The 27812-nt window shown below is 50.2% G+C and overlaps 7 protein-coding genes and 1 pseudogene across 8 annotated transcripts; 4 read left to right on the top strand and 4 right to left on the bottom strand.

Annotated features, from left to right (window-relative positions):
• Positions 1-1749: 1749 nt before the first annotated feature.
• IWZ02DRAFT_441633 (uncharacterized protein) lies at positions 1750-3138 on the bottom strand. The gene is made up of 2 exons (XM_066766926.1): positions 2490-3138; positions 1750-2393 (listed from the first exon to the last, which is right to left on the bottom strand). The coding sequence occupies exons 1-2, from the start codon at positions 2708-2710 to the stop codon at positions 2135-2137; spliced, it is 480 nt and encodes a 159-aa protein (XP_066625970.1). The 5' UTR covers positions 2711-3138; the 3' UTR covers positions 1750-2134.
• Positions 3139-3554: 416 nt separating this feature from the next.
• IWZ02DRAFT_441630 (cytokine-induced anti-apoptosis inhibitor 1, Fe-S biogenesis-domain-containing protein) lies at positions 3555-5275 on the top strand. Its single transcript, XM_066766925.1, has 2 exons — positions 3555-4678; positions 4729-5275. Exons 1-2 carry the CDS (start codon positions 3955-3957, stop codon positions 5034-5036), a joined length of 1032 nt encoding a protein of 343 aa, XP_066625969.1. The 5' UTR covers positions 3555-3954; the 3' UTR covers positions 5037-5275.
• A 142-nt stretch (positions 5276-5417) lies between these two features.
• Positions 5418-9490, top strand: IWZ02DRAFT_125129 (Non-repetitive/WGA-negative nucleoporin C-terminal-domain-containing protein). The gene is made up of 3 exons (XM_066761531.1): positions 5418-5836; positions 5887-5956; positions 6005-9490. Exons 1-3 carry the CDS (start codon positions 5534-5536, stop codon positions 9325-9327), a joined length of 3696 nt encoding a protein of 1231 aa, XP_066625968.1. The 5' UTR covers positions 5418-5533; the 3' UTR covers positions 9328-9490.
• A 1477-nt stretch (positions 9491-10967) lies between these two features.
• IWZ02DRAFT_125260 (uncharacterized protein) lies at positions 10968-12037 on the bottom strand. Its single transcript, XM_066761532.1, has one exon. The coding sequence runs from the start codon at positions 11811-11813 to the stop codon at positions 11052-11054; it is 762 nt and encodes a 253-aa protein (XP_066625967.1). The 5' UTR covers positions 11814-12037; the 3' UTR covers positions 10968-11051.
• IWZ02DRAFT_429831 (casein kinase-like protein I) lies at positions 11871-13721 on the top strand (the record flags this gene model as incomplete). Its single annotated transcript, XM_066766015.1, has 7 exons — positions 11871-11933; positions 12026-12091; positions 12165-12234; positions 12299-12373; positions 12456-12604; positions 12652-13057; positions 13108-13721. The coding sequence occupies 7 exons, from the start codon at positions 11871-11873 to the stop codon at positions 13719-13721; spliced, it is 1443 nt and encodes a 480-aa protein (XP_066625966.1).
• Positions 13722-15407: 1686 nt separating this feature from the next.
• On the bottom strand, positions 15408-18128 carry IWZ02DRAFT_487285 (uncharacterized protein; the record flags this gene model as incomplete). Its single annotated transcript, XM_066769349.1, has 1 exon — positions 15408-18128. One exon carries the CDS (start codon positions 18126-18128, stop codon positions 15408-15410), a length of 2721 nt encoding a protein of 906 aa, XP_066625965.1.
• Positions 18129-25401: 7273 nt separating this feature from the next.
• IWZ02DRAFT_t24 lies at positions 25402-25486 on the top strand (annotated as a pseudogene). The gene has a single exon. The product of its transcript is annotated as a tRNA-OTHER (tRNA).
• An 834-nt stretch (positions 25487-26320) lies between these two features.
• On the bottom strand, positions 26321-27726 carry IWZ02DRAFT_125040 (uncharacterized protein). The gene is made up of 2 exons (XM_066761530.1): positions 26401-27726; positions 26321-26347 (listed from the first exon to the last, which is right to left on the bottom strand). Exon 1 carries the CDS (start codon positions 27394-27396, stop codon positions 26452-26454), a length of 945 nt encoding a protein of 314 aa, XP_066625964.1. The 5' UTR covers positions 27397-27726; the 3' UTR covers positions 26321-26347; positions 26401-26451.
• Positions 27727-27812: the final 86 nt, after the last annotated feature.

The raw sequence follows: 27812 nt of genomic DNA, 5'->3' as shown, positions 1-27812 counted from the left end.
ATCGCGGCGCAGTGGCAACGCAACGACGCACCGTCCCCTCTCAACCGCCAGCTCCACGTCGGCCCTGTCACACGACGACCTCGCCATCCTGGGCGTCAAACTGCGAAGCAGCCCACGCAAAAGCAAAGGCAGCAGCAGTAAGCCAAAGCACTCAACGCTACCAACGCGAGTTCCGCACAACACAACGGCCGGAGCGCAAGATCCCACCACCGCCGCCGCCGCCGCCGCCGCCGCCGCAACAACGACATCACCAACCAGACTCACAGCCACAGCCACGCCGACGGCCCTGACGCTCGCCGAGCTCTCGGGTGGCGCGTCGTCGGACCCGCAGCGACACGATGAGAGCTCGCCTACGCCCTCGCTGGCCGACCTGCACGCGGCAGCAGCCATCCGGCGCTCGGCGCACGCGGTGCAGGCGCGGCGGGCCAGCGCCAGCGCCAGTCGCGCGCGGCTCAGCGCGGCGGTGCGCGAGCAGGTGCGCGCGGGCATGGGCGGCAGCATCGTGAACCGCGGACGGCACAGCAGCGGGAGCAGCGTGGCAAGTGGGCTGAGCATGGTGGGTCAGGGTCAGCAGGGGCAACAGCTGCAGCATAAGAAGGATGGCAGTGGTGGAGGTGGAGGTGGAGGTAATGGAGGGACAGCGGGCCTCGGAGCCATGGAGAGGAGGGCGTTGGCTGAGATCGGGAATGTGGGTAAAGGGGCAGGAACGGCGGGGATGGGGGCCGGTAGCAGGAGTAGAGGTGCGAGTCAGGGGTGGAGTAGGGGTGGTGGGTTGGTCGGCAAGCTGGACGACAAGGACAGCAGGGAGCGCAGCAGTTGGAATGGCGTGGCGGCGGCGGCGGCACCGGCGGGAGTAATTGAGCATGAGCAGCAGAAGGCGAGGGACGACAGAGATGGCAGCGTGGGCGCATTTTTGTGAAAGACCCATGGAGGAAAAGCAAGGTGGCTCTGCCTACCGAGCCTACCTACCTACCTACCTGATTCATACCAACCAACAGAGAAGCAAGGAATTCTGTGTCCGTTTACTTTTTCGGTTTACCGTTGTTGTTAAAGTCGCGGGAGGAGGAAGAGCAAGGACGCGCCTTGGGGCAGGATAGAAGGGAAGAGAGGAGAGGAGCCGAGATAATACCTAACTTGTTGTTCTGCTTTTCGTCTGAATTTGTTGCTTCTTTTTGCGTCGTTCTGCTGTGGCATTCTACACGCTTTGTCTACTTGGATCACTCCGCCATCTTGATTACCTATTGAGTCTTAATCAAAAAAAATAAAAAATAAAAAATAAAAAAAGTCCTCGTTCCATTGCTGCGTACCGACTTTGGGCACAAAATCACTTGTTAAGTCTGTTGCAAATTAATGATTGTGGTCCTCTGGCCAATGGAAAGGCTGTCGGCTAATCGTCCTTCGGACATGGGATGACATCCATCTTCCACTTGTTCAGACACGCGGACAAGTCCTCAAGGCGTGGGGTATGTTTCGGCGTTAGGAAGATCAAGTGAGGTGTTACGAGACTGGCGTGGGGCAACGCGAGTTGGCGTAGGCCTAGGCAGATCCAAAATAAGAGAAAGTGAAGGCCTCAAAGACAAGGTGTCGCGTGATGGACACGCGGGAGGAGGTAGTGGGGGAGGGGCGGCCGTGGGGGGAAAGCCTAAGGTAAGGGGTGAGTTGGGGTATGGCCGAGCCTGCAGGGGCTTGAGCAAGGTGACCTCAGCGTGGCACCGCCGAAAGATTGTTGGGGTCAAGGGGACGAAAACATGGTAGACATGATATGATTGCTAGGACTTCGTTCAAGTCATCCATTCATTACTAGTGAAAAACCAGTTCGCCTGTAGAGTTCATTGATGATTTGCAGCAACGCCGAAGGCAACAAGTTTGGGGGGCTAGCAAACGACATTGTCGAAAGAAAAGAGAAGGGCGGTTGAGAATCTCCCAGACCCCATGGTGGTCCTTTTTGTAAGAGTTCGGACGGTGACGTAGCGACTTTATTGTGAGCGCCAGTTGCAGCCAGTCCCTTCAAGTGTGAACGAGATTGACGGGGAAGAAGAACGGGACGAGAGCAATGTGGTCTTGAAAGAAGAGCCATCCTGGAATCGATGCACCGATGCTGTGAAGAGGATTTTTGGGTGACAGAGTCCCGAGCTTAATGCTTTTTGGCAGCACCCTGCTCATCCTCCTCGACACTGCCTTCAGTGTTGGTACTGTCGCCGGTGGATACCTTGTCGAGATCGTTGTCCTCTGCGAGGGGACCATGGATCTCTTCTTCAAAGACGGGCTCGGGCTCGACCGTCTCGAACTTGGTCTTGATGTCCCTCATGTTGTGAAGAGTGTTACTGTTTGAGCGACGGCGGGGATTGGACATGTTGTATGCAAAATCGTCTAGCTCGTCACCCTCGCGGCCCCTGGATGTTGTCTGCTGTTAGCTGACGATGCATAGACGACGGGCAAAAAGTTGAGGTGCAGATAGTGAAAGGACGTGATTGAAGAAGCAGACTTACCAGTTGAAATTACCCCCGCCGTTCTTCTTGACCTTTCCGGGCTCGGAGTCAACATGCCCGTGTTTGGCAAAGAAGCGAGGAAGATGGTCATCGTTGCCTTGGTGAGCGGCGTGGTCGCGATCATTGGCCTTGTGGGAACGGGTCATGATGGATCGGAAAGGCGAGAGATCTTTTGACTTGACAGTCAGAGCTGAAGCTTTGTCGAGCGGGGGAGGTGGCATAGATAAGGGAGCTGAGGAGCTGAAGTGACGTGTGTGCTTGTCAAACTCGCACTGCCACGGCAGCCGCGGATGGGAACAACGAGGACAAGTCAGACTTACGGGGGTGATGTCGAAGTGGGAGAATGAGAGAATGGCGATGGGGTTTGCGTCAGAATTAGAGTTGATGGTGAAGACTGGGGAGCAAGAAAGGGTTTGGGGATGGGAATGGCGTTTTATTCGATCAGCTTCGACTCTCGTGACCCCTTTGGGAGCTTGGGCCAAGCGCGGCTGTGGGTGATGGTGGAGCCACCACGGGTGATGGTACCTGCAGGAAAGATGCGGACGGGGCCGGGTACGGGGTCTGGGACTGGGTCTGGGACCGGACAGGGCTGGATTGAATTGTAGAGACGTCTGCGACGCAGTGGTGACAGCAGCTACAGAAATGGCCTGGTGGCATTGATATACGACAGCGGCTCACGCGAGCAACTTGTAGGCGTTTGCGGAGACGGGAGGCGGGGTATGCAGGTCTGGATAGCACACGACCGCGACTCCTGGGACGCATAACGGGCCGTCTTGAAAGTATCAGATGGCTGTGAGCCGCACGAGTGCCTGGATGCTGGGGATCTGACTCGCAGAAGGCCATTTGCAGTTGCAAGACTCCAGCTGGCTGGACCCGGGGCCCTATACACTCAGCACGTCACTGCTCGGCGTCCAAGGGCAGCTGGAGTACAGCGATGCAGTGAGCATCGCCGTCGGATTGCACCAAGGTCAGAATGAGAACAGCTTGCTCAGGGTCCTGTAGTCGGGTCTCGCGTGCCATCGACGTCCATGGCATCCATCCATCGTCCAGTGCAACCAGCCTTCAGACAAACAAAGGGCCTGACTGGAGCCAGACATAGACTGGACCTTCAGAGGTGATGGCGTTGTTTCCCCGCACTGCGCTTGACCGCTTCAGGCGCCAAGACCCACTTTGTCCCATCAAGGGTCTTGCATCGGTGAATAGTTTTGCCCTTCCGCCGACGCCATTGCCTGACGTCTCAGGCCACTGAAAGCCCGTCGTTCCACTCACAGCAGTCGACATCAGGCTTTGTAAGCGCGGCTTTCACTCGACTCGCAATTCCGTGGAGACGCCTGCTGAGGATGATTAACAGCTCGACGTCTTCCCTCTCTCTTGCCCGCTTGTCCGCTCGAAACTTTCCTCTCTACGCCCTCCTGACTCTCTGAACCCTTGCAGAACCACTTTCTCCCCATCCCACGCCGTCGCCATGGCGCCCTCGGTTTCCATCGATACTTCTTCAGATTTCGATTTCGCCTCGGTCGCGACTCACCCCACCAAGTCCGCTACCGGCACTCGCACGCTGCTCGTAGCCCCACCATCCATTGCTGCGCATCCCGAGGCTCTAAACCGCGTTTTCGACACCCATGATCGCAACGTCACCGACTTTCAGATGCTAGATCGCCTGGCACTTGGCCTCGTCACTCTTCCGCAATCCACTTACGACATCGTCCTCGTCCTGTCTGACGCAGATGGCTCGCGTAACGAGAGCCAGAATCTTCTCAGCCGCGACGTCTTCCCGAAGCTCGTCGAATCCCTAAAGCCCGGTGGTCGCCTTCGCAGCCAGGACGGTCAATTTGGTCTTGACGGACCAGAGAAGACCGAGGCTATTCTCGCGGGACTCGTTAACCAAGACGGCGATGGCATGGTCAAGCCTGACTACAGCGCTGAGCAAGCTGTGCCTTTGCGGCTCAAAAGAAAGACGAATGCGCCATCCTCTGCTGCGTCCAACGGTGCTGTTCCCCTCGCTCTGAATGGAAAAAGGAAGAGCGAGTCAGTCGAGCCACCAAAGCCGGCCGGTGTCGGCTTCGTTGACTTTAATGACGACTTTGGATCTCCTGTCGTTACTGGCAAAGACGACAACGACGATGATGATTTGATCGATGAGGATGAGCTCTTGACCGAGCAAGATAAAATGAGGCCCGTTATGCCGCGTAAGTGAGACAGTCCGGCAGTTTGCATACATACGCTAATGGTTACACAGCACCCGAATGCCGACCAAAGGTGGGCAAGCGGAGGCGGGCCTGCAAAGACTGTACCTGCGGACTAGCGCAACAGCTCGAGCAAGAAGACAAGGCCAAGCGGGAAGCGGCCGACAAAGCCCTCAACACCATGAAACTCGACACCGAGGATCTTGCCGAAGTGGACTTCACCGTCCAAGGCAAGGTGGGCAGTTGCGGGAACTGCGCCTTGGGTGACGCATTCCGCTGCGATGGCTGCCCGTACATTGGCTTGCCTGCTTTCAAGCCGGGTGAGGAAGTGCGGCTTCTCAATAATGATATCCAACTGTAGACTGTGCATGCTGCGGAGTTTGGTTTCGGGTAGGTCAAGTCAACGGGCGCGTGGCTCTTCGCAATAAATGTGTATTCGGCTGGGTGGTGGGCAAGGTATTGGAAACGGCACGGAATCTGGATGCTGCTTCTGAGAGACGCGATACTAGGACAGGCACATGAGACGTACTCAGCATTTCAATGGCGTTAAATAGACAGGTGGGGGGTACGAAGCAATGACACAATGATTTCGGGTTTCAATTCGGAAGACGAAATTTGGATAAACGGTCTGCCACTGAGCACTTTGCAAAAGCAGTCGCGGTCCAGGCAAACTGCCCGTGTCCGAGGCGTCAAGTGTGCCGCCGGCGGAACGCGCGCCAAGACGTGACTCCAAACAACGCAGCACATCCATGCAAGAGAGCCGAAGTCAGCTTGGAGAAAACACCCACCCCCCATCGCCTCTCCTCCCATCTCCTGCAACACGCGCATCGCGTCCCTTCGCTGTCGCGCTCGATCGCCATGTTTTCGCCAGAAGCTTCTTTCCATGGCGTTCATGGCTCTGCGCGAAATCCCCGAAGGCGCCAGCGACACGACTCCGATTCAGCGAAGAACCAGCCCAACCGGAAGCGCAGCAAGATATCTCCAACCACCTTTCAAGACCCCTCGAACACAGCAAAGAACAACCGAGAATCCCCAGCTCTCAATGGCCATGCTGTCAACGGCGACGAAAAGAGGCCATCTACCTTGCGCCACGAGATTCCGCTGCGGGAGAAGAAGCCCTCCGCTCCCCTTGCACGGAAAATCGATGGCGCCTCGATTCTGGTCTGTCACGGATACATCGCTCCACGGTGGCTTACTGACGTGTTTTGCAGACTAAGTCGCCGAATTACACCTTCAAGCAGCTCCCAACCCTCCCAGAGCATCTCCGCCGAAACCCCCATGGTATGCGCTTAGAACAAACGTGCTGTCCTCGCACTGACACTTGCGTAGAAGCTCACCGGACCTTTGGCTTGACCTCAAGTCCCTATGCCGTCGCCTTCACCCACGAGTATGCCTATGTCTGGGATTACACCTCGCCCGCCGCAACCACCGCTTCATCGCACACGCTGCAGCTTCCCTTCCAATTCAAAAGATCAGATCCGCTTCCAGTAGGCTCCGTTGTCAATACTGGTCCGACGGGTGATCTCGGCCTAGTTGTAATCCACTCGGTCACTGGAGAAATCAAGTTTTGGGAAAATGTGGACAGCGCCGAGTCCCTTAGCCTGTTCCAGCAGCGTCGGCAGGGTATCGAGGGATCAATCGGTTCCATGCTTTCGGGTGAGCATGTCGTTGATCTTGTGGATGCCGAGCAAGCTGGGTTCATTCTCGTGTTCAGCACTGGACGGACGGCGCAACTCAGGGTCAGGGACTCTCAGGGTCGGCCACAAATCAATGTCCAGTTCCTTCGGAGCTCGTCGCAAAATGGATCGGTCGGATTCTTTGGTGGTCTTAGGAGCATCATCTCGGGCAACGGATGGAATAAGGACGTGGCAGCGGTCAAGGTCCGGCCATCGCCCTTGAAGGGACAACTCGAGATCGTTATTGGCACTGGATCTGGAACCTTTCAACTCTGGGATCTTAGCTGGTCCGGCAACAATGCTCTCAAGTCGGAGATCGATGCGCGCGAGCAGATTTACAACTCACTGCAAGCCACCTCGAGTCCAGGAGTGCGCTCGTCTATGACTACCAAGGTACTGGATTTCTCCATTCTGCGGCAAAGCTCCCAAGGAAACGAGGTCAGCGACACGACGGCACAAGGTACAAGTATCCTGGCACTCGTGGCAATCCTCACGCAGAACAATGTCACTTTTGCTCTAGTCGAGTTGGCTCTGGTCAACGACGCAGCCGTAATCGAACGAACACTCTCATTGGACACTTATTCCGGAAACTCCCCACAGACGCCAGAGACAGCAAAGCTGCTGGTTCCTTCCCCGGAGCACACAGCGTTTGTCATTTTCAAAGATGCCGTGGTCATTAATTCGCTGGCAAAACGTGCCGAGACTCCGGACATGCAATTGATGGCGGACGGAGGACTCCCGCCCAAACCATTTCAAGACGTGGTATACCTGCGACAGGATAGAAAAATTCGCTTTGTTGGATTCGTTTTGGAAGAGTCGAGTCGCAAGTCTAAACAAGCCAGCTGCGTTGTTTTTGCGAGCGGCGTCGGCCCCATCCGGATTTCTGCACCCGAGCCTGGACGTGATTTCGAGAAGAACAGAGTCACGGCAAAGAGTAGGATCGAGCAGGCTGTTTTCTTTGGCAGTAGCCCTGACAGCATATTCGATTTTTCTGCAAGACCAGAGCTTCCTTTTGATGTCGAAGAAGTGGAAGCGGCAGCTCTTGAGCTCAGCAAAGAGATTATCGATTCGGCTTCGGAACACGTCCCTGTCGTCATTGCCTCTCTGGCCCACCAAATCGCATTCAGAGCGTCAGCGCTCGACAGCCTTGCGCGTCATTTGAAGGCGAACTACCCACCAATCTCCCGAGTCGGAAAGTGGCATCTTCTCTGGAATGCTGAAAAGATGACGGCTACAGCCGGTATTTGGGAATACTACGAGGATCGTCAGAAATACGAGGTTAACCAGAAGCCGCTCTTGGAAGAGCTCGTCCACGTGCTTCATGAGCGATACAAGACGGAACTGCGGCCAGAGCATGGAGAGCTGGATCCAGTTCGCCAATTCTTCATCCGCGACGCCTCGAAGATGATGCTCATTGTTCCCTGGGCCTCACTGACCATCAAAGAAATTTATGCTGAAGGCACGAGGACCACTGAGCAAATGATGCTTCTGGTCAGCGAGGCCGACGATGTCTTCTTGAATTCCCTCGAAAGGGCCTACGTCTTCCGGCGGGACCATCTACAGGACTATGGCCTGGAAGGCGAAGAGCTCGACTACAATATTCTGACTACAGGATACGCCGAATTGCCTCAGCCGTGGACGGCTAATCTCAACCTGGTAAACTGCGCTCGTCAGCTCGTTGACCTCGCGAGAGAAATCGTCTACAAGATCTACGAGGAGCACGGAGAGATTCCTTTTTCCAAAAAGGTGGCAGCTGACAACCCACGCCTTGTCAAGCTTTGCTGTCAGTTGCACATGGAGAGATACCGGTGGTGCCTGGCCCAGTCGGATGAAAAGTTGCGAGCCTCTGGAGAGAATCTCAAGCGTGAATTTGAGACCAATGTCCGGTACCAGCAAATCACGGCTCTCACGAAAATTGGCATGGCGGACCCAGGCATGACTATTGCCGAGCGACTGAGGGACATGGTGGCTCTCGTCGATTTGACGTGGGACGAGCTAACATTCCTGAAAGAAGAGCAGAATGCATCGGCAACGGAAGACGAGGAGCGGCATTTTGCAGTATCGATGAGAAAGCTCGAGCAGCGCATTCGCGGCTACTTCAACAAGTACGGCCAGGCATGGGCGGACGCACTGTACGCTAGTCACATTGCGACACGCAGGTCTGCGCTCATGCTCGACAAGCGAGGCGTCGGGCAATCGATGCTCACCAAGTTCCTTCGCAGCGATCCTAATTTCGCCAAGCTGAGCTGGATCAACGACGTCTTGGGTGAAGGCGACTTTGCATCGGCCAGCCAAGCATTAGTGCGCGTTGGCACCTCACAGGAGACGCGAGCCTGGGGCAAGAAGGTAGAGGTGTCCCTGGCTAAGCTGACACTTCTCGCTGCCGACGCAGAGGGCCAAGCGGATGCCATTCCCAAGCCGAACGAGCAACTCGCTCTTTGCGATGCGGAACTCGAGCTTGGTGAGATTCAAGAAAAGATTTACAAGCATATCAAGGGCACGGTAGACGGAGCGCTCGACGACGACAGCGCCATAGACCTCGTCATGATGGACTACGGCATATTATTCACAAAGGATAGGCCCGCTCTAAGCCAGGTTCTCAAGCGCGGCTTCGAGGAGATCATAGCACACAGGGTGGTTGACCCTGGCCTGCTGATTGATGTCTTGACATTGATGGACACGACTTGCCACGAACCAGGAAGACCACACGACATCAGCCGCCGCCTCAAATTCATGGCGTTCGAGGCATTGGCCGTGTCCTCAGGACTAATGGACAAGGTGACGTGGGAAGGAGCGCTGAAAGTGACGTGGAAGAGGGTATTCTTAAGTGACAACTGGGCCGTCATCAACAACACGGCGACGCAAGGCGACGAACAGACACGCAGTACTGTGGAAAATTCGGTAACGTGGAAACTCCTGCTCGAGGGGTTCAGAAATGGTGAGTGGAGTCGATGGAACCCCTTGTCTCGTCATTGAAACGGGGCGTGGGTTTCAGGCCAAGAATCCATCTGTTTGCTAACCAAGCGGTGCAGGTTTCTGGGACGAAAATCCGCATGTTCAGATCCTAACTCCGGGCGAGGTTGTTGACGCGGGTTGCCGGCCGGCAGAGCTTGAGGCGCGGTTCCCATCCGAGGACCTTCGCGATCCGATAATCAACGACAATATCCAGGACGACAATGAGCTGCAGACGGTAGTTACGACGACGCGGGCCGACTTTTGGTTCGAGGAGATTGTGAAGCTTGCGCGGGAGACGGCAGTCAAACAGCTGGATGCGGAGCGTAGGGCTAGACTCGGGCTCGACATGGACGACGCGTCGGACCACGGCGACCCGGATGTGACGCCTCGGGCGAAACCGTTTCATCCACGGGAGAACGGCATCAGCCCGGTGCCCGAGGAGTCGGAGGAGGATCTCGAAGAGGCCATGGACGATGTGCAGCAGAGCGTCGAGACGAGTATGGATAGTGGCTTTTCGGCAGCGGCACCAGCAGCAGGGGGATCCGAGGGGGATGACGAGGGGAGTTCCGAGACCAACGGGGATGTCATGGAGGAGTGAGGAGTGAGGAGTGCGGACGGGCCGCACAAGGGCAAGGGCTATAGCACGTCTTGTATTAAAATCATAAGCGGGTGAGCGGGAAACGGGGATGGCGTTGGGAGGGATGATTGCTGCTGTTTTTTGTTTACTCTTGGGCCAAGACGGACATCAGCCACACATGAGGTCAGACGTGGTTTTCTTCTCTGAGGGCGTAGATTCAGCGACAAAGCAAAACAAGCGAGCAGGTGAACAGAGCGACGATTGCGCCGGTAGCCACATTAAAATGATCGAGATGATTGGGACCGGGGGCGATTGTGGACGTCAATCAGTACTGGCTCTGGATGGCGGTGAAAATCTCTCTGCCGGTACCTGGCGGGCAGCAGGATGAACTAAGCCTTGTCACATGTCTCTGGTACATTTGGACCCTCCACGAGACTCGTCATACGCCTACAACCTTGCCGTCGCTGCTGGACTCTTCCCCCTTTGGAGTCGCTCGGCTATTGATAGACGATTGGTCTTTTGTTGAACGTGGTCAGAGCGATCCTGCCGGTTTTTTTTTTTTTTTTTTTTTCCTTCCTCTCTCTCCTCGAAATTGGGAGCCGGGCGCTCCGACCAGCAACAGGGCAGAGCAGCGGCAGGGCAGAGCAGAACAGGGCAACACGGCAGACTGACTGGCTGGAGGGTGTTGATGGTTCATTGGACGTGAGCGTTGCATCGTAATTGTGGCCGGCCTGCTCGCTTCCAATACAGTTGGTGCTTGAAGGGTCTCGCCCTCGCTTGCCTGGTGGGTGGGTGGCTGGCAGTGATGTGCTGGGGCTGGCTGGCTGGCAGGCAGGCAGGCTGGCTGGCTGGTATCTTGAGCACGCAGTGATGAATGACTATGGATGCAACTATGTGTGCATGTACAATAGGTCCGGACAGACCAGGTGCAGGTACGGTAGGTCAGGGCGGAGCGAAGGGCGCGTGGGGCCGGGCAGCCATTCGGCAATTGGGACAGCATGTGTGAGTACCGGGGCGGCAGTGGCAGGGAAGTGCCGTATTTTTTTTGTGTTTTGGTAGGTTGAGCAGATGGGGGTGGCGACGGGCGAGGCGTTGATGGATGGTCGAGTCCAAGGTGCGGTGGTGGTGGTGGCGGTCCCGGACCGTCTGTGAGAGTTTGGCGCAGGGTTCATGCGTGCGAGATTGCTTGTGTGTGGTCCACCTCTTGGTCGGCTTGTGCGCCGGCGCCCGTCAACCCGCTGCCAGCCTCTTGGGGATGGCGATAACGACGCTGGAGACTGTCGAGGCGTTGGTGTAGACTGGCTGGCCGGCTGGCTGGTTGTTGGCATATCTCTGGTCTGGCGTGGATGGAGGAATCGAAGGTGAGACTGGATGCGATAGAGTAAGAGGGTCCGGTCAAGCCAAAGCGGTATCCCTCACGGAGCATCAAGTCAAGACCCGTCCCCAACCCAGACCCAGACGCCCAAATCTCCTGATGATTGCAAAGTTTGAGCCTTGTTGGGGGGGGGTTATTTTCCCTTTTTTTTTTTTTTTCCCTGTCCGCTGTGCCACTCGACGGGACTGTGAACTGGGCGCTGCCGCCGCTGTTTAGCCTGGTCGAGGCCCCGTGGTTCCCACTAGCCACTTCCGTCGGCAGCCTCCAGTTCACACGGTCGCCCGTCCGCTCCACCATCACTGCAACCTCCTCCCCCGTACCTGTGACGGTCCTCTCCCACGCCCGCCGCCGCTCCGCCAACCCTCCCTCCTGGTCCCCGTTTTCTGCTCTTTCTCTCTCTCTCACCAACCCTCTTCCTCCTCCTCTCCTCCCCGCATTGCTCCTCTCCACCATCCATCCACCACGCGGCGAAGAGAGTCGACTGACCCGAGTCGCTCTGCCCTCCCGACCGCTCGCCTGCCTGCCCTTCAGGAGGCCGTTCCCGTCAACCCTCATACCACCCTCCACCCTCCACCGTCGACTTCTCCACCACACCCTCTGCTCTGCTCCACCATGGCGTCCTCGTCTTCCAACGTCGTGGGCGTCCACTACAGGGTCGGCAAAAAGATAGGAGAGGTACGCCTGCGCCCACCGCGACCTGCCCTCGGGCTGCGTGCGACCTTGTTCTTCGCGCGCGCGCACAATACTGACACTCGTCGCGTCTTCAGGGTTCCTTTGGTGTCATTTTTGAGGGCACCAACCTGCTCAACAACCAGCAGGTCGCCATCAAGTTTGTAAGTCCCCATCAAAATATAGGGGCCACTGCCCGTCTGCGCCGCTGCTCGACACTAACCGTTGGCCTTTCAGGAACCCCGGAAGAGCGATGCCCCCCAGCTGAGGGACGAGTACCGGACGTACAAGATTCTCGTGGGCTGCCGTAAGTGGGATACTTTTTTCTACACGCATGCTCATCACCGTCGTCAAGGGTCGATGCGTCCAAGTCGCCAAGCTGCGCCGCCGCCGCGATGTGGCACAGGCAACGCCTGTCGACGACGACGACGACGACGTCGACGACTGTACGTTGACGCCCTGCGCGATCGGATGGCCATGCTCCCAACTTGAACTTGTGCCGAATTCTATCAGCTGACCGTCCTGCAGCCGGCATCCCCAATGTCTACTACTTTGGCCAAGAGGGTCTGCACAACATCCTGGTCATCGACCTGCTCGGCCCCAGCCTGGAGGACCTGTTTGACCACTGCAACCGCCGCTTCTCCATCAAGACGGTCGTCATGGTCGCGAAGCAAATGGTGCGTCTGGCCGCACTGGAGCCGACGACACAACTAACGATTGGCAGCTGTCCCGCGTACAAACGATCCACGAAAAGAACCTCATCTACCGCGACATCAAGCCCGACAACTTCCTCATTGGACGCCCCAACACCAAGGCCGCCAACGTCATTCACGTCGTTGACTTCGGCATGGCCAAACAATACCGCGACCCCAAGACGAAGCAACACATTCCTTACAGAGAGCGCAAGTCCTTGTCCGGCACGGCCCGTTACATGTCGATCAACACCCACCTTGGTCGTGAGCAGTCGCGGAGAGACGACTTGGAGGCCCTTGGGCATGTCTTCATGTACTTTTTGAGGGGTGGCTTGCCGTGGCAGGGTCTCAAGGCCGCCACGAACAAGCAAAAGTATGAAAAGATTGGAGAGAAGAAGCAGACGACTGCGATTAAGGATCTGTGCGATGGCTTCCCCGGTTCGTCAAGTCGCGCCAGGCATTCGAGTTGGAGACTAACCGCATTACAGAGGAGTTCAACAAGTACCTCAGCTACGTCCGCAATCTTGGATTCGAAGACAACCCGGACTACGACTATCTGCGCGACCTCTTTACGCAGGCGCTCAAGAACACGGGCGAAGTTGAGGATGGCGAATACGACTGGATGAAGATCAACAACGGCAAGGGATGGGAAGCCATGAAGACCCACTCGTCCGCTGCGCATCTCCACCACAACAACAACGCCATCCCCAACTCTTCGGCCCGCGAGCTCCACGGCAGCAACGTGCGTGGTTCCAAGACCCCCATGCCCCCTGGCAGACTTGATGCTGAGCTCCCAAAGCCTGGCGCCACTCGCCCACCGGCAGGCACCGCCAGACACCCTTCGAGGACCGACGTCGCCAAGTACCAGTCAGACCACTTGAAAAGAAAAAGCGGAGGAGACATCCAAGCACCCGAGGGCTCGACGGCAGCGCAGTTTCAAAACAGCCAACAAAATCTCCCGCAGAGAATGAGTGCCACACAAAGTGGTGGAATCCCGGGCAACACGCAGACGACTCCCGCCGGCAACCGACCCACGCCCTCTCCTGAACAAAAGCCTTCGGTGTGGAAAAGGATCGTCAACACGCTATGCTGTGGTGAGTGAGGGCGTCGAAGCCATCGCTCGCCAATGACCTGCGTGGGCAGCACTCTAAGTCTTTTGTGGTGTAGTAGGCCGCAAGTCAAAAACCAACGTTGATCCCAAACACTGAAATGGCAACCGCCGCGCCATTGTCTGGTACGGGGAATCGGCATCAACTCCTCCCCGCTGTTACCACTCCTCACCACCTTTCGTCCCTCATATCATCCTTTTCCGCAAGCGTTTGCGGGCCACTTCTGTCGTCAGCTGGTCTAATCATCGTCATCATCGCGATCAACATGCATAATGGGGCGCAGTGCGCATTGCCTGGGCAGGTCTGGCTGGTTTTTTCTCTTTTTGGCTGACGCTCCTACTCCTTTGCCGTTTGCTGCGTCTACCAAAGGGGGCCATCATCTCTCTCCTCCCCCTCGTCGCCATACATACGGCTCTTTTTCATCCCCAACCCCCCCCCCCCAACACCACCTTCTCCTACCTTGACCTGGATGTGTCCACGATTCTCACTCTCCGAGGCTTCTGCAGCTTTGTTTTTCTCTCTTCTTTTCACTGGAGCACTATTAGTCTTTGTTGTTACGGCCGGCTTTGGTAGCATAATCTGTGGTTGTTTTGTTCTTTTGCCCCTCCTCTTCTTGTTTCCTTGCTCATTTTCCTCTCTCATACACAAAGGCGTACGGCAGGAGGGTTGAATGAATTTGTTCGGAGCTCGATCGCACTTGTTCCTGTACGCACTCTCTCGTCCCGCCTCCTACTTCCTTCGGACCTTTTTCTCCCTCTCAGGTCTCTCCTCCCGCCGTGCTCCATTCATCTCGGAACAACGGACCTGGTCCCTCAGAAACGGCTGAGTTGGTTCTGGGATTGAAAGGATTCAAAGGCGGTCTTGGAAATGATGGAAAGGAAGAGTGTTCCACTTTCTACTGCAAGCTGCTTGTCATGGTGGAGGCAGGGGCAGCGGAGAAGGTCCACAAAACAACGTCAAAAGTGGCGTTCGGATGTTTGGACGAAGCTCTACATTTGTGTAAGCAAAAAAGAAAGAACCAAAAAAAGGGCAGAGAAAGAATGGGAAATATAGATTTTTTTGACTTTTTTTTTTGTTTTTTGGAGTCGTGGTGGTTCCCCATCGCCGCTGCTACTCCTACGTTTTCTACTTTTACTACTACTATTACCACTACTCCGCAAATTCTTGTGTGTGTACGTGTGCGTGTTGTGCGTCTTGTGTGCTGCTACCCTTGTATAGTGTACAATAAGAGGTGGGAAAGGGGGGGTGGGGGCAACACATGTGAGCGATTTCATCTATCTGAGCCGCGTCGAGCCTGCATAACTAGCCTTTTTAATGTCGTCATTTTTTGTCCTTGTCTGCAGGCATAGCTGCTGTCCTAAACATCAATTGCATTTTCCACATTTCAACTTTTCTTCCTGGTCTCTCAGTCTGCTTGCTGCGGTAGGCGAGTAAGGTACGTACTTTTCAGGCAAGCAGGAAGATTGAGGGGTTGGCAAAGCATTTCGAATTTGACGGACTGGCTACAAAACAGATGCGAGCGATTGAAGCAACAAGAGAAAAATTGGCGCATCGACGCGACACTGGACAGACACACTTCATCCCATCCATCTCCTTCTCTCCCTCAATGTCACTTTTCAACCCTTTCTTTGTTATTTCCTGTCCTCCTTTTCTCCCTGCTTTTCGTCCTTCCCTCACGCTCACCTCCGCGGAAACGACGCATTCGCCGGCCGCAACCCCCTTCTCACTTCGTCCCAAAAGCGCGTCTTTTCCTTGACACCTTGAGCGGCGGCGGCGGCGGCGGTCTCGGCAGAACCACCACTGCTTCCGCTGTTGTTGCTAGCGGGGTACGAGGAGAAAGTTGAGGCAGAGGAAGAGGGCTTGAGCGCATTGGTCGTCGTCCAATTCGCGCGCGGTGGTACGTACGAGGACGACTCCTGCTTCTGATTGCTACCATTATCGGGAGGACTCTTCTTGCGTGGAGTCGGCGCCTTGTACAGCGATTCAGAGTCCGAGTCCGAGCCGTAGTCGTATGTTTGCTGCTGTCGAGATGATAGCGGCGGCGGTGGTGCGTCGAGGACGAGCTGCGGCAGCTTTTTTGGCGATGGCGGTGAGATGATTGGTGATACGGGTGATGCTGATGACTCCCAGGTCCACCATGACGGCCGGCTGAAGGTCGATTCGGCGCGTCGTGAGGTGCCGCCGCCACCGCCGTGATTGGAGGAAGGAGACAGAGGGGAGGGAAATGAGGAGGAGGAGGAGAGCATCGAATCGTAGCGCTGCTCCTCCTCCTCCTCCTCCTCCTCCTCCTCCTCCTCCTCCTCCTCCTCCTCCTCCTCCTCCTCCTCCTCCTCCTCAACATCACGAAGGCCTCGACGCTCCATCACCAACGGCGTCGTCACCGTCTTCCTGACATTAAGCGGCGACGGCACGGCTGCAATGACGCTGTAGCGGCTCTCCGCGCGCTCCAGTTCCTCGTCCGTCTCTGCATCGCTGCCATCACCGCGGCCATTCTGCTCGCCTCCAAACTCCACGGCGAGCGGACTGACCTGCCGAATCGGGGCCAGCGGGCTACGAAACGCGCTGCCTCCGTCCTTCTCATCGGCGCTGCCCTGACGCTGCTGCTGGACTGCCGACGCCCGCGCCGCGCGCATCATCATGGCCGCCATTCCCTGTACCTCGGCGCCGGCGCTGATGCCGCGACAGCCAAAGGATGAGGCGCCCGAGGAGACGCTGCTGGATCCGCTGGACGCATGGTGGTGGTGTATGCCGCGGGTAAAGAGCTTGGGGAGCGTGGGCTTGAAGGCGATGGAGGCAAAGGTTGCTTTGGAGGCGGGCGTCGAGGTGGAGGAGAAGGTCGACTTGGAGGATGCGGGGGGCGTCCACGTCGAGGCGGCGAGGTGGGGAGTAGGGTGCGTCGGGTTGTTTTTGGTGGTAGTGGTGGTAATAGACGACGACGCAGTGCCAGGGGGCGCTGGCGGCAGCGCAGGCGGAGCAGGTGGCGTAGGGCGTGGATTGACAAAGTCGTCCGACTGCGTGAAGCGCGTTGCATTGTTGACGTAAAAAGCCGGCGGCGACGATTTGCGGTTGCTCTCAACCGGCGACGGGATGACCTGGGGGACGACGAGGACGCGGCCAGGGGGCGCAAACGGCCTCGCAACGGCGGGCGAGCAGGCAGGCGAGCTGTGGCGCCTAAGTGGCGACACGGGGGAGCGGACGGGCGACAACTCGTCCAGACTCTGCCTCGCGCCGCCCCCTGAGATACCGATCCTCTCCTCGCCCGCGACGAGCAGGACTGGCCCGCCGATTCGCCCCTTCATCTCGCGCCGCCACTTCTCGCGCGCCTCCCTTTCTTTGTTCTCGGATGCCGCTAGCCGCCGCGCTGCTTTGGCCGCTTTGTGCCGTTGTCGCCCTTCCATCATGTCCGTCTTGAAGTCCTGAATCTTGGACTTGAGCACTTCGAGGTCGTCGGGCTGCGCGGGCCTCGAAGGGGGCGGCGGCTGCTCGTTGGGCCCGTAGCAGAGCCGCTCTGACGCGTAAAGCAGGCGGCCCGCGCGAGGGGCCGCGCGGTCTCTGTGGTCTTTCTGGTTGTACAAGGCGGCGCCATGTTCTAATGGTTGGTTGCAGTAATCGTCTTGACGGTACCCCTGCGTGCGAGGGTGCAGCTCTTCAGGGGTGCCGCGAGAATGCGATGCGTTTGTCGGGACGATGTCGCCAGCATCAGAACTCGACGACTTTGAGCTCTCCGTCGCTCGCTCCCTGACGACAAAGTCATAGAACTGCTCTGGCGGCGAGGCCGCTGTCCTCCCGCTGCGCCAGTCGTCCTCCGAAGCGTCAGTCACTTCAATCCTCGGCGCCACCGACGCCTCCTTTCCACGAACCAACTGCCATTGATGCAGCAGCAGCTCCTGCTGCTGTCGATACTGCTCCTCTTGCACGTGCAAAAGTCTCTGCGCCTCTTCCTCCTGCCGCTGCTGCAGTTGGACGTGCGCCCTCACCTGCGCCGCGACCTTTTCCTTCTTCTCCTCCCTGTGCCCGCGATACCACTCGCGCACCTCGCGGCTCAGCACCGCCGTGTCGTTCTCCGGCGCCGCGCGATACGTCTCCTTGAACTCGGCGAGAAACTTCTTCAGCGAGCCGGTCCCCGACGCCGGCCCTCTTGCGTTGGCGGCTGGACGTTGTCGTCGCTGCTGTTGTTGATTCAGAGGGGCGAAACTGCGGAATTCGGCGTGTCGTTGGGCAAAGGTCGAGCCGCTGGCGTTGGAGGGTCGGGGTCGAGTCGCGGCGGGCGCTGGCGTTGGAGTCAAGCGTGACGAGGCGGTGCGAGCGGCGTAGACGGCGGACGAAACGGCTTCTTGCAGTCGGTTGGCCTCGGCGGGCAAAGGGCGTGCGTGCTGTGGTTTTTGTCTTTTTTGTGGCATTTTGTCTCGAGGTAAATGCAATTTGCCAAAGTTTGCTTCCCCTCTTTTTCTTCCTTTTTCTCCGTCTCTGAAAAGTTTCGCTGCGGAGTTTCTTCAGAAATGATAGACGGGTATGTTTGCAATGTCTGCTCCAGAGCAGATGCGAATGTAGAAGGGTCCAAAGAGCGGGTGAGTCCTCGTTGTTTTAGTTTACGCTGCGAATCGAAGCAATCAAGGTGATGATATGATGTATGTACTCGAAAAGAACGTGTGGTGGTGATCAAGTTCCAGCTTGAGAGAAATTACAACGAAGCAAGTAGACGTCTCTCGGAAGATGAAAACTGAAGGGAATGTACGACGGCGCGACAAGGGTCTGCGTGAGGGTGACTATATACCGCGACTGTGTCGGGTCTTTTGACTCACTTTGTTCCCATTGTCCCAGAAAAAGCTTGACTATCATGTGTCGCAGCGCCATCGTGTGGTCAACAAAGCACATTGGCTTATTTTTGGACAAAGGGGCTTTATCTTCGCTCCGCGTGGCATGGTCTTGAGACTGTTGGACGAAAGGCCGCGTGGCAAGGGCTGATGGGTCGCGCGTGACAAATTCATGTCAATCAACTCGGGCAGAAAATAAAAGAATCGCAGCCAGGTGAAATTTCTGACAAAGGAATGGGAAAGCTCAACCGCTGAAAACAACTAGAAAAGAGAAAAAGCCTTCGTTCACATTCCTAAAGGTGATCAGGGGGCTTCGCACAGCTCTGAGAAAGCAGGAAAAAAAAAGACTTTCACATCTTTTCCGACGGAAGGATTGTGATCTACACGACACTCTTCTTTGGTTTGGCCACCACTTCTTAGAAAAAGCCTATGCGTTAATAAGTTGTTACTATACATAAAATTTTCAAAAAATTAAAAATCACTATACCTACTATAACTCTATAGTATAGGATTATACATGTATAACTAAAGTTAGAAAGTAAAAACCTACCCTCTAAAGTATTATACTATAAGTATACCTATACCTACCCCCTAGGGGGAGGCCCTACCTAAACTAGTTTCCCTTCTACTAGATAGCTATAACTATAAAATCTAGGATACCCCTATACTACCTAGCCTACTACCTACTTAACTTACTAATAAACCTAAGGAAATAGACTAGGATATCCCTATACTATCTAACTTACTACTAACTTAACTAGCTAATAAACCTAAGGAAATAGATTAGGATACTCCTATAAGCCCTATCCCTCTATTATTCCTACTACTTATTATACTAGGCCTAGTCTAGAAATAGTATACTAGGCTAAAGAGAACTATTCTAGTAGATACTTCTAAACCTAACCCTACCTACTAAGGAAAAAGGACTAGGGTTAGATTTTATCTAAACTTTAATACTACCTAGGAGGTAATTAATATAGCCCTCTCTTATATCCTATATATAATAAACCTTATATATAATATAAGTAAAAAGTAAAGACTCTATAACCTTAGTAACATCCTATAGGATTATACTAAGATAGGTTATATAGGTAATATATTATTAGTTCTTACTACTTAAGTTTACTCCCTTAAAAATACTACCTATATACTAGAAGTAAAAGTTTACTAGCTATAAAAGCTAGTTATCCTTCCTATAACTCTAGCTAACCCTTTATACATAACCTAAGCCTAGAAAGTAACTACTACTAGGAAACTATATATAATAACTCCCTACCTAAAGATAACTATAAAGCTAGCTACTACTCTCTAAAAGACCCTATAGGATATATAGGTTATTATCTAGAAGTAGAGTCCCTTTCTAGACTTTAACCCTCTTTCTATATAAAATAATATTAATAATACTTTTAAGAATATAGGCATATCTAGCCCTATTATATTAATAGTAATATATATAGAGAAGGGTAATATCCTACTTACTAGCTTACCCTAGTATAACTCTAAATTCCTTACCTCCTATAAGGACCTCTTTACTTACCTATTCCTAGATACTATAGTCTAGGAGAACTAAACCTAGTATAAGGTTATTACCTATAGTATTCCTCTAGAAGACCTATGCCTACTTAATATTAGATAATTTATTATAGAAGAGGTCTATACCTTTAACCCTAGCCTTTCTATTATTAGAATACTATACTAGCTTACTTTAGCTAAAAGGAGGGCTATCTAGAAAGTAGGGTTAGTTATTATAGCCTTTTATATAGTAAAAGAAGTAGAGATAGCTATCTTAAAGCTATTCTACCTTATAGGAGTAAGTATAAGGGTTATAAAACTCCTTAGGATTACTCCTAATATATAGTATATAAAGTATTAAGAATTTAGCTATAGCTCCTTAAGGTATTATAATAGGACTAAATACTTACTATATACTAGCCCCTATATAATAGAGAAGTATAACTATAAACACTATATAAAGAGAGGCATAATATATACCTATATAGTACTAAAGTATAGTAACTATAATAGTACTTATTACTCCTAGGACCTAAACTATCCCTACTATCTAATAAAGATACCCCCCTAGTATATATATTAGGTAACCTTAAAGTTATATAAGTTAACTTAAACTAGAATACCTAGGCTATAGAAGTAGCACTCTAGGATACTCTCTAATTAGGCATCTACCTAATATTTATCTAGGAACTATAGATAATACTATAAGATAATATAGCTAATATATAATTAATCTCCTACCCCTCTATAATATAAATTCTTCTAACCTTCCTATAGGGCTTATATCCTTAGATAATACTCTACCTAAATAAATCCCTTACCTATATCTAGGTAAATCCTTACCTAGATATCTTCCCTAGCCCTAACTACCTTACTATAGATTTAACCTATAGAGAAGATACTATCTACATAGTTAATATCTATAATAAGGTAGAATAAGGCACCCTATCCTCCCTATATATAATAGAAAGAGTTATTAAGTATAGCCCCCCTACTATACTAATAATCTATATAGGGGACTTTAATAAATACTATCTAATATAGGACCTACTCTCCCCCTAATCTTATAAAGTAGAAGCTCTATATAAATAGATTAAGGAAAACCGCCTTAAACTCTAAAACTAACCTAGAGTAGATACCTTCTTTTATATAGGGATAGAAAGAGAAACGGTTATTAACCTCTCCCTATATACTCTAATAGTTACTACTTAAGTAATTAACTAGTAGGTATAAGAGAACCCCCTATCTAACTATAATACTATTCTCTTTACTATTACGTATAATAAGTTTTAAGATATACTAATACTACTACTATAGTTTAATATTAAAAAGGCTAACTAGGCCTAGTATAGGTAAATTATCTAAGAAGAGTTAAATAAGATTATAAGTCTACTTATCTAAGCCCTTCCTAATAGGGCATAATATATACTCTCTAGTAGGACCTTATAAGAGGACCTAGACTAACTTAGATAATACCTTATAAAGGTAATAGAGATAGTAGCTAAATGTAGTATCCTATAGGTAACCTCTAGATAGTAATAAAAACTATAGTAGTTCCTACTCCTTATAGCCTTAAGGATAACCGCTATATAAGTAAGGCGTAGGGCATATTATAACTAAGTTATATATATATAAGTATAGAATATATATAATATAGCTATTAAGTAGGTAAAATAAGAGTACTAGAATAACTTCCTTATAAAAGAAACACCCTAGTCTATCTATAAGGTAATAGTATACATAAAAGTAACCTAATCTAAGTAAATCCCCTAGATACGTAACCTTTAAGATTAACTCTAATCATTATATAATAGTAAGTATACTACCTTCTATTAGAAACTCTTCCCCCTACTACTATATATTCCCCTACGTAACTAGATAAACTATAAGGAAGGGCTATAGGACTAGCCCTCCCTTATAGATAAGGAAGTATAGTATACCTACTCTTATAAGATTAAAGGTACTACCCCTAGGCTAGACTAGATCTACTAGAAGATAATTACTAAGGCGTATAATGCTTATCCTAAAAAATTTACCTAGATATACTAAACCTTCTTTATATATAGATATTACCTAGAATACTAGAGAGAAGTAGTAGGTATAATACTTAAGAAGCTAGGGAAACCTAATTATATAGACCTAAAAGTATATAGAGTTATCTCCCTACTTAACTACCTAGGAAAAGTCCTTAAACACATTATAGTAAAATATCTTAGAGTACTTATAGAAGCTACCTACCTCCTATACCTATCCTAAATAGGTAGATAACTATAGAAGTTAGTAATTAATATAGTAATAATCCTTATATATATTATCTAAGATAAGAGGAGGATATAGTATAAGATATTAACCCTATTCCTTAACATATAAGGTGCCTTTAATTATATAGCCTATAACTAGCTCTTATATATAATAGGGGAAATTAGGCTTCCTACCTCCCTCCTAGTATAGGTAAAGATATTTACTAGTAGGTAATAACTCTAGATCTCCTTTAATAGCTAATAAGAGGACCTTTATCTAATAGTTTTAGGAATCCCCTAGGGAAGCCTAGTCTTACTAATCCTATTTCTTATTTATATATGAAAACTCTTTTCCTCTTACTTAGTCTAATTCCTCTTATATATTAATAATGTTTTAATTATAATCTCCTTAATAAGCTAGAAGAAAAATGTATAGATCCTCTAGTAGGAAGCTAACTAGCTTTTCTTACTTAGAACCTAATATACCGTTAATTTTAATAAAGATAAAATAGACCTTATCTATTTTATAAGCTTAGATAAGGCTAAGTAAGCTATAATTATACTCCTAGGAGACTATATAGTATAGCTAAAGTAACTCATCTAATAGCTTAGAATATAGTTTAATATATACCTATTATTCTAGTAGTATATAATAATTTAGAACGCCTAAGTAAAGTAATTACTTAGTAGGCTTATATAGCTAGCTAATATATAATATAGACTATCCCCTACTACTATCTAATAACTATACCTAGCTTATATATAAAGTATAGTAGATTATAGGTCTCTAGTTTTCTAGTAAGTTAGTAGCTCTAAGATACTTAGATGAATACTTTAAAATAATAGACTATACTAAATCCTAGGAGCCTTTTAGACCTCCCTAATTACCCCTATAGAAATTAAAGTAGGACTTCTCCCCCCCTACCTAAGGCATAATATATTACTTTAAGTATATACTATATAACTCTTTAAGCTTAGTTACTAATACCTAGTATATATAATTATTAATAAGTTTAAATAAGAGAATATACTAGGATAATAGACATAACTTAAACATGTCTAGAGTATAATTTTAGACCTAGTAATAGGTACTAAAAGCCTAATTAAATATAGTTCCTTTCCCCTATAGAAAAAGACTACTCTATATAAAGTTAAGATTAGCTACCTCCTAAAGGAATAAGAAGCCTAAGTATATATTAGATATATAGGATATATAACTTAGGTAGTTATCCTATACTCTAATACTTTATCTATCCTAAAAGGAAATAGAGTAGGTATAGGAATTATAGTATATAATACCTAATAAGATAGTATAAGAGTAGTAGTAAGATATAGAGGAAATACTAGACTATACTAGCTTATATATAATAGAGAACTAGAGGTACTTATAAGGGCTATAGAGTTAGCTACCTAGAAATAGCTAGGATAATAGATTATAGTATATATAGATAACTAAGCTATACTATACTACCTCTAAACCCCGTCTAACCTACTAGGTTAAGGACTATAACTTTAAGCTATAGATATAGGCCACTTAATTATAGCTAGATAAGGTAGTCTTACCTTCTTATAGGCCCTAGGCTATATAGGGATTAGAGGAAACCTATAAGTAGATACCCTTATAAAGGAGGCTACTAAGCTAACCCTAGAGAATAACTACTTAAGTACTACCCTCCTTAGGATATATATATAATAAAGAACTATAATAGAATAGATAGTATATACTATATAATACTAGGAAGCATAGATAATACTATCCTAGGGGTTATATATATATAACTTCCTATCTATACTAAGGATATCTATCTAACTCCCTAAGTATAGATAACTAGAAGTATTAGCCTACTTCTAATTAAAACTAAACTATAGCTACTTTAAAGCCTACCTATTATAGTTTAGTAAGATAGCCTAGGATAACTATAGCTATAATAATACTACCTAATAAATACTATAACATCTTATTAGTAACTACCTACTCTATAGCTCTACTAGGAAAGAAGTAATATAGGAAGTACTTTAGGTATATAATAATAATAGTAGGAATATAGCCTCTATACCCTATAGAGAGCTATTCTAAGGAGATATTAGTTAATAATTTATACTTAAATTTATATATTAGATAAAGGTTTCTACTAGGGTATAGTATATGTAAAGAGTAGACTAAGGGAAAAGAAGAGTAAAAAGAAGAAGAGAGAATCCATTCTAAGCTCTATTAGTAGAGTAAATAATAAGCTCTATAATCCCTCTACTTATAGTTCCTATAGGTACTACCCTAGAACCCCTCTAACTAAAGATAATCTAGGAAGGGACCTCTTTATCTATAATCTACCTAATACCCTCTAGGCTTATATCCCTCCTCTACCTTATATAGAGCCTCTACTAAGATCCTAGCCCTCTAGATTAGGAAGGTATTAACATAACTTAGATAACTACTCTATAACTACTCTAGCTAAACCCTCCTACTCCTAATAATAATTAGATAACTATTTAGTAGTAAGGTAAGGGCTTAATACTATTTATCTATATAGTATACCTAGGCTAGGGCGGCGTATAGAGCCCTATTATTAGTAATAATGTTAATATGTAGTCGTCTAATAGTAGTAACTAGGCTAGATTAAATTAGATAGTACTAGAATGCTATAGTAGAGCATATATATAATCTACCTTACCTACTACCCTATATTATATTTACTTTTCTATGTACGCCTTCTCCCTATCCCCCTTCCTTTCCTTACTCTTGCTCTATACCACCTATCTACTTAGATAATAGTAGGAAGGCTAGTCCTTAGCCCCCCCTTACCTAAAAAGAGCCTAGATAAACTATCCATCTATAATAACCCTATACTAACACTATACTAAGAATTACACTTCATTATATGAGACTCTTTAGACGGGCATCCCTACTTACCTTATAAACGTATGCGGCATTCCCTATAGATAGCTCCGTCTTAGATAGCCTATGGCTCTAGCAAGACGTAAAATAATTAATCAATCAATTAATCAATCAATCAACGATTATGATCTGCATCGCTTTCACTGGAAAAAAATTTCGTACTTTATCAAGTGGTTTCGCCAGTACCCCACTATACAGCGTCTCCATGACCGAAGGGTTGGAGGTGTAAAGGATAACACATGTCGCGGCCAACATAAACCAAGCCCGGCAAGTTCTAGGTTCAAGTCCTAGCCAACCTCCTGCTGTTAAACTTTTTGCTGCTCTCTTTTCAATCACTTTTGACCCTTTATTTTTCTTGGTAGCGAGGGCTGCTGTTTTGTGGTAGCGAGCAGTTGAGGGTGCGGGAAGGGGTTGTAGTGATCAGGTTATGACGTTTGAGGCGGAAGGTTGCGTTGCCCATGGTTACGAAGACTGGGAGTTTGGGAAAGCTCGGGGAGATTGGTACAGGGAGGGTTATGTGGATTTGTGTCGTCGAGAAGTTGAAAAGAAGTGTCGAACAGATGCGTATGACCCCTGAAGCTGTCAGTGTCGATTTTCAATTCTTTGGGTAGCGCTACGAGGAATAATCTGGACTTCTCAGAGAGGTCGTCGTGAAGAGAGCGACGTCGAATGGCGCAAATGCGGTCTTTGATCGCATGTTGAGACAGGAGACTGCGCCCAGGGGTCGTGTGGCCGAATCCAGTGACTCAGGCAAGAACCTCGCGCGATAAGCGATTTCGATGGGATGCTACAGATTATTACTTTTGATTCCGTTCTGCCGCAAAACTATTACAGGGTGCGAGGTTACGATTACATAGGCGCCAGACCTGAACTCAGCCCACTCAAACACGCCTTCGTCCATGTGGCATAGCGACGAACCAGATACACGACGGAGGGGAAGTGAGATCAACTTTGAGTATACCATTGAAAGAAGTAAAGCGTTGTCTGAATTAAGATGTAAAAGGGTTAAAAAAAAATCAAAAAAAAAAAAAAAAAAATCGGGAGGCAGGCGGTGACCAATCGACTTCTCCAGAAAGAAAAAGACAGTGTGATTGGACAACAAGACAACAAAAATAACGGAGCTCCGTGCGCCACACCGCGAATATGCCAGCTTTCCCAACCTGATCGCGCAAAGGTTAGATCCAATTGTGATTTATGGTCTTGGAGGACTCACTTTATCCTAGTAGTCATATCGTCATAAAGGTCACGACTTTACGTCGCTCTTTTACAAGAATATGGCACCCGCCGCGACAGCGCCCAAGAAACCAGCCGAGGCCCTCCAGTCGGGAAAGTGCGCTGCGGCGGCGCCTGTCGCCATGACGACACCGGAAGAGGTGGGAGTCAAGGTCGTGGTTGGCGTGTTTGACGTTGTCGGCGTAGTTGGAGTCGTGAATGACTGAGAGAGGCCGCTGGCGTTGCCAGTGACGCTGCCGCTCGCTCCGCTCGTGCTGCTGTGCGAGCACTTGGCGCAAACAGTGGTGGTAGTGGTCACGTCCTCGAGAGCAGAGGCAGCGCCGCTCGAAGCAGATTGAGAGCTGGATGCGGAAGGAGAGCTGGAAGCAGACGAAGAGCTTGAAGCAGATGGAGAGCCGCCGAGTCCGCTTCCAGTCGCCGACACGGTTGGCGAAGACGAAGACGACGATGCCGGGGATGCAGTGCCAGCAGAGACAGAGGCGCTACCAGTGGGAGATACAACCGGCGAGGAGGCTTGGGTGGTGTCGCAAGGAACGGTGAGAGTGACCGTAGTAGGATGATCGCTGTGGCAAACGGTGCAAACCGTGACGGTTGTGGTAAATCCAGGGGGCAAGTAATTGGAGGTTGTCATTGGCCACGTTGGGGTTTCCCCTGAGCAAGTTTCCGTGACGGTATAGGTATTTGGCACCAGGCCAGTGGAGCAAAGGGTAACGTAAGAAGTCGTGTAGACGGTGGTGTGCAGAGTCGGCACGGGGGTAAGCGTTACTCCCGATACGCTGGCTGTTGCTGAAGGCGTGCTTTTGTGCGTGCACGAAGGGCATGTGGTGATGATGACCTCGTCGGTCTCGGTAACGACTGGAGTGCTCATGGACGAGACACAATCGTCATAGTAGACGTGTGTAATGTAGCTGGGGACGAGGCTTTGCGCAGAGGCGCCAGCAACGACCGCCAGCACTGCCACGGCTGTTGTCCTCATTTGGGTCGTATTAGGTGTGTGTGTGCAGAGAAAAAGTTCAAGAAACAGAGGGGGCTTTTCGCGAAAGAGCGACAATTCAGACAACGAGTGACGGACAGCCAAACCAAGCGGAAGCAATGGAAAATTAAGGAGAGTCGGTGGAGCAGGCTGCGAAGATGGCCACGCAGCTTATAAGCCCGCTTGCGGTTGTTTACTGCATTTTGGAATGCATGGTCTTGGAGGTGTTCCTCACGCGTCGCTACTTACGGGGCTCAGGGCAGCATCTTCTTGAGAGGAATGTGTTTGACCGTGAGACGGCTTTGTGCCAAGCAGTTTGTCTTGGATAGTCAAGACTTTCCAGCCTCTGATATCAACAACCTCAACGCTAGGAGAGAAGAGCGAACGACCTCAGTTGACCCACGGGCGCACCATGGAAA

This window comes from Phyllosticta citriasiana (assembly GCF_038021145.1).
Source record: "Phyllosticta citriasiana strain CBS 120426 chromosome Unknown IWZ02scaffold_2, whole genome shotgun sequence".
NCBI classification, from domain to species: Eukaryota; Fungi; Ascomycota; class Dothideomycetes; order Botryosphaeriales; family Phyllostictaceae; genus Phyllosticta; species Phyllosticta citriasiana.
The sequence above is the reverse complement of the archived record's forward strand: the minus strand, read 5'-3'. Positions and strand labels throughout refer to the sequence as shown.

What these genes read in the sequence shown, in the direction of transcription:
- IWZ02DRAFT_125129 (XM_066761531.1), top strand. Translation starts at nt 5,534, where the DNA reads ATGTTTTCGCCAGAAGCTTCTTTCCATGGCGTTCATGGCTCTGCGCGA. An exon ending in TCGATGGCGCCTCGATTCTG is followed by an intron (nt 5,837 to 5,886) that starts GTCTGTCACGGA and finishes CGTGTTTTGCAG; the next exon opens with ACTAAGTCGCCGAATTACAC. An exon ending in TCTCCGCCGAAACCCCCATG is followed by an intron (nt 5,957 to 6,004) that starts GTATGCGCTTAG and finishes ACACTTGCGTAG; the next exon opens with AAGCTCACCGGACCTTTGGC.
- IWZ02DRAFT_125040 (XM_066761530.1), bottom strand. Translation starts at nt 27,396, where the DNA reads ATGAGGACAACAGCCGTGGCAGTGCTGGCGGTCGTTGCTGGCGCCTCT.
- IWZ02DRAFT_125260 (XM_066761532.1), bottom strand. Translation starts at nt 11,813, where the DNA reads ATGAGGGTTGACGGGAACGGCCTCCTGAAGGGCAGGCAGGCGAGCGGT.
- IWZ02DRAFT_441633 (XM_066766926.1), bottom strand. Translation starts at nt 2,710, where the DNA reads ATGCCACCTCCCCCGCTCGACAAAGCTTCAGCTCTGACTGTCAAGTCA. An exon ending in GGCGGGGGTAATTTCAACTG is followed by an intron (nt 2,394 to 2,489) that starts GTAAGTCTGCTT and finishes GACAACATCCAG; the next exon opens with GGGCCGCGAGGGTGACGAGC.
- IWZ02DRAFT_441630 (XM_066766925.1), top strand. Translation starts at nt 3,955, where the DNA reads ATGGCGCCCTCGGTTTCCATCGATACTTCTTCAGATTTCGATTTCGCC. An exon ending in AATGAGGCCCGTTATGCCGC is followed by an intron (nt 4,679 to 4,728) that starts GTAAGTGAGACA and finishes ATGGTTACACAG; the next exon opens with CACCCGAATGCCGACCAAAG.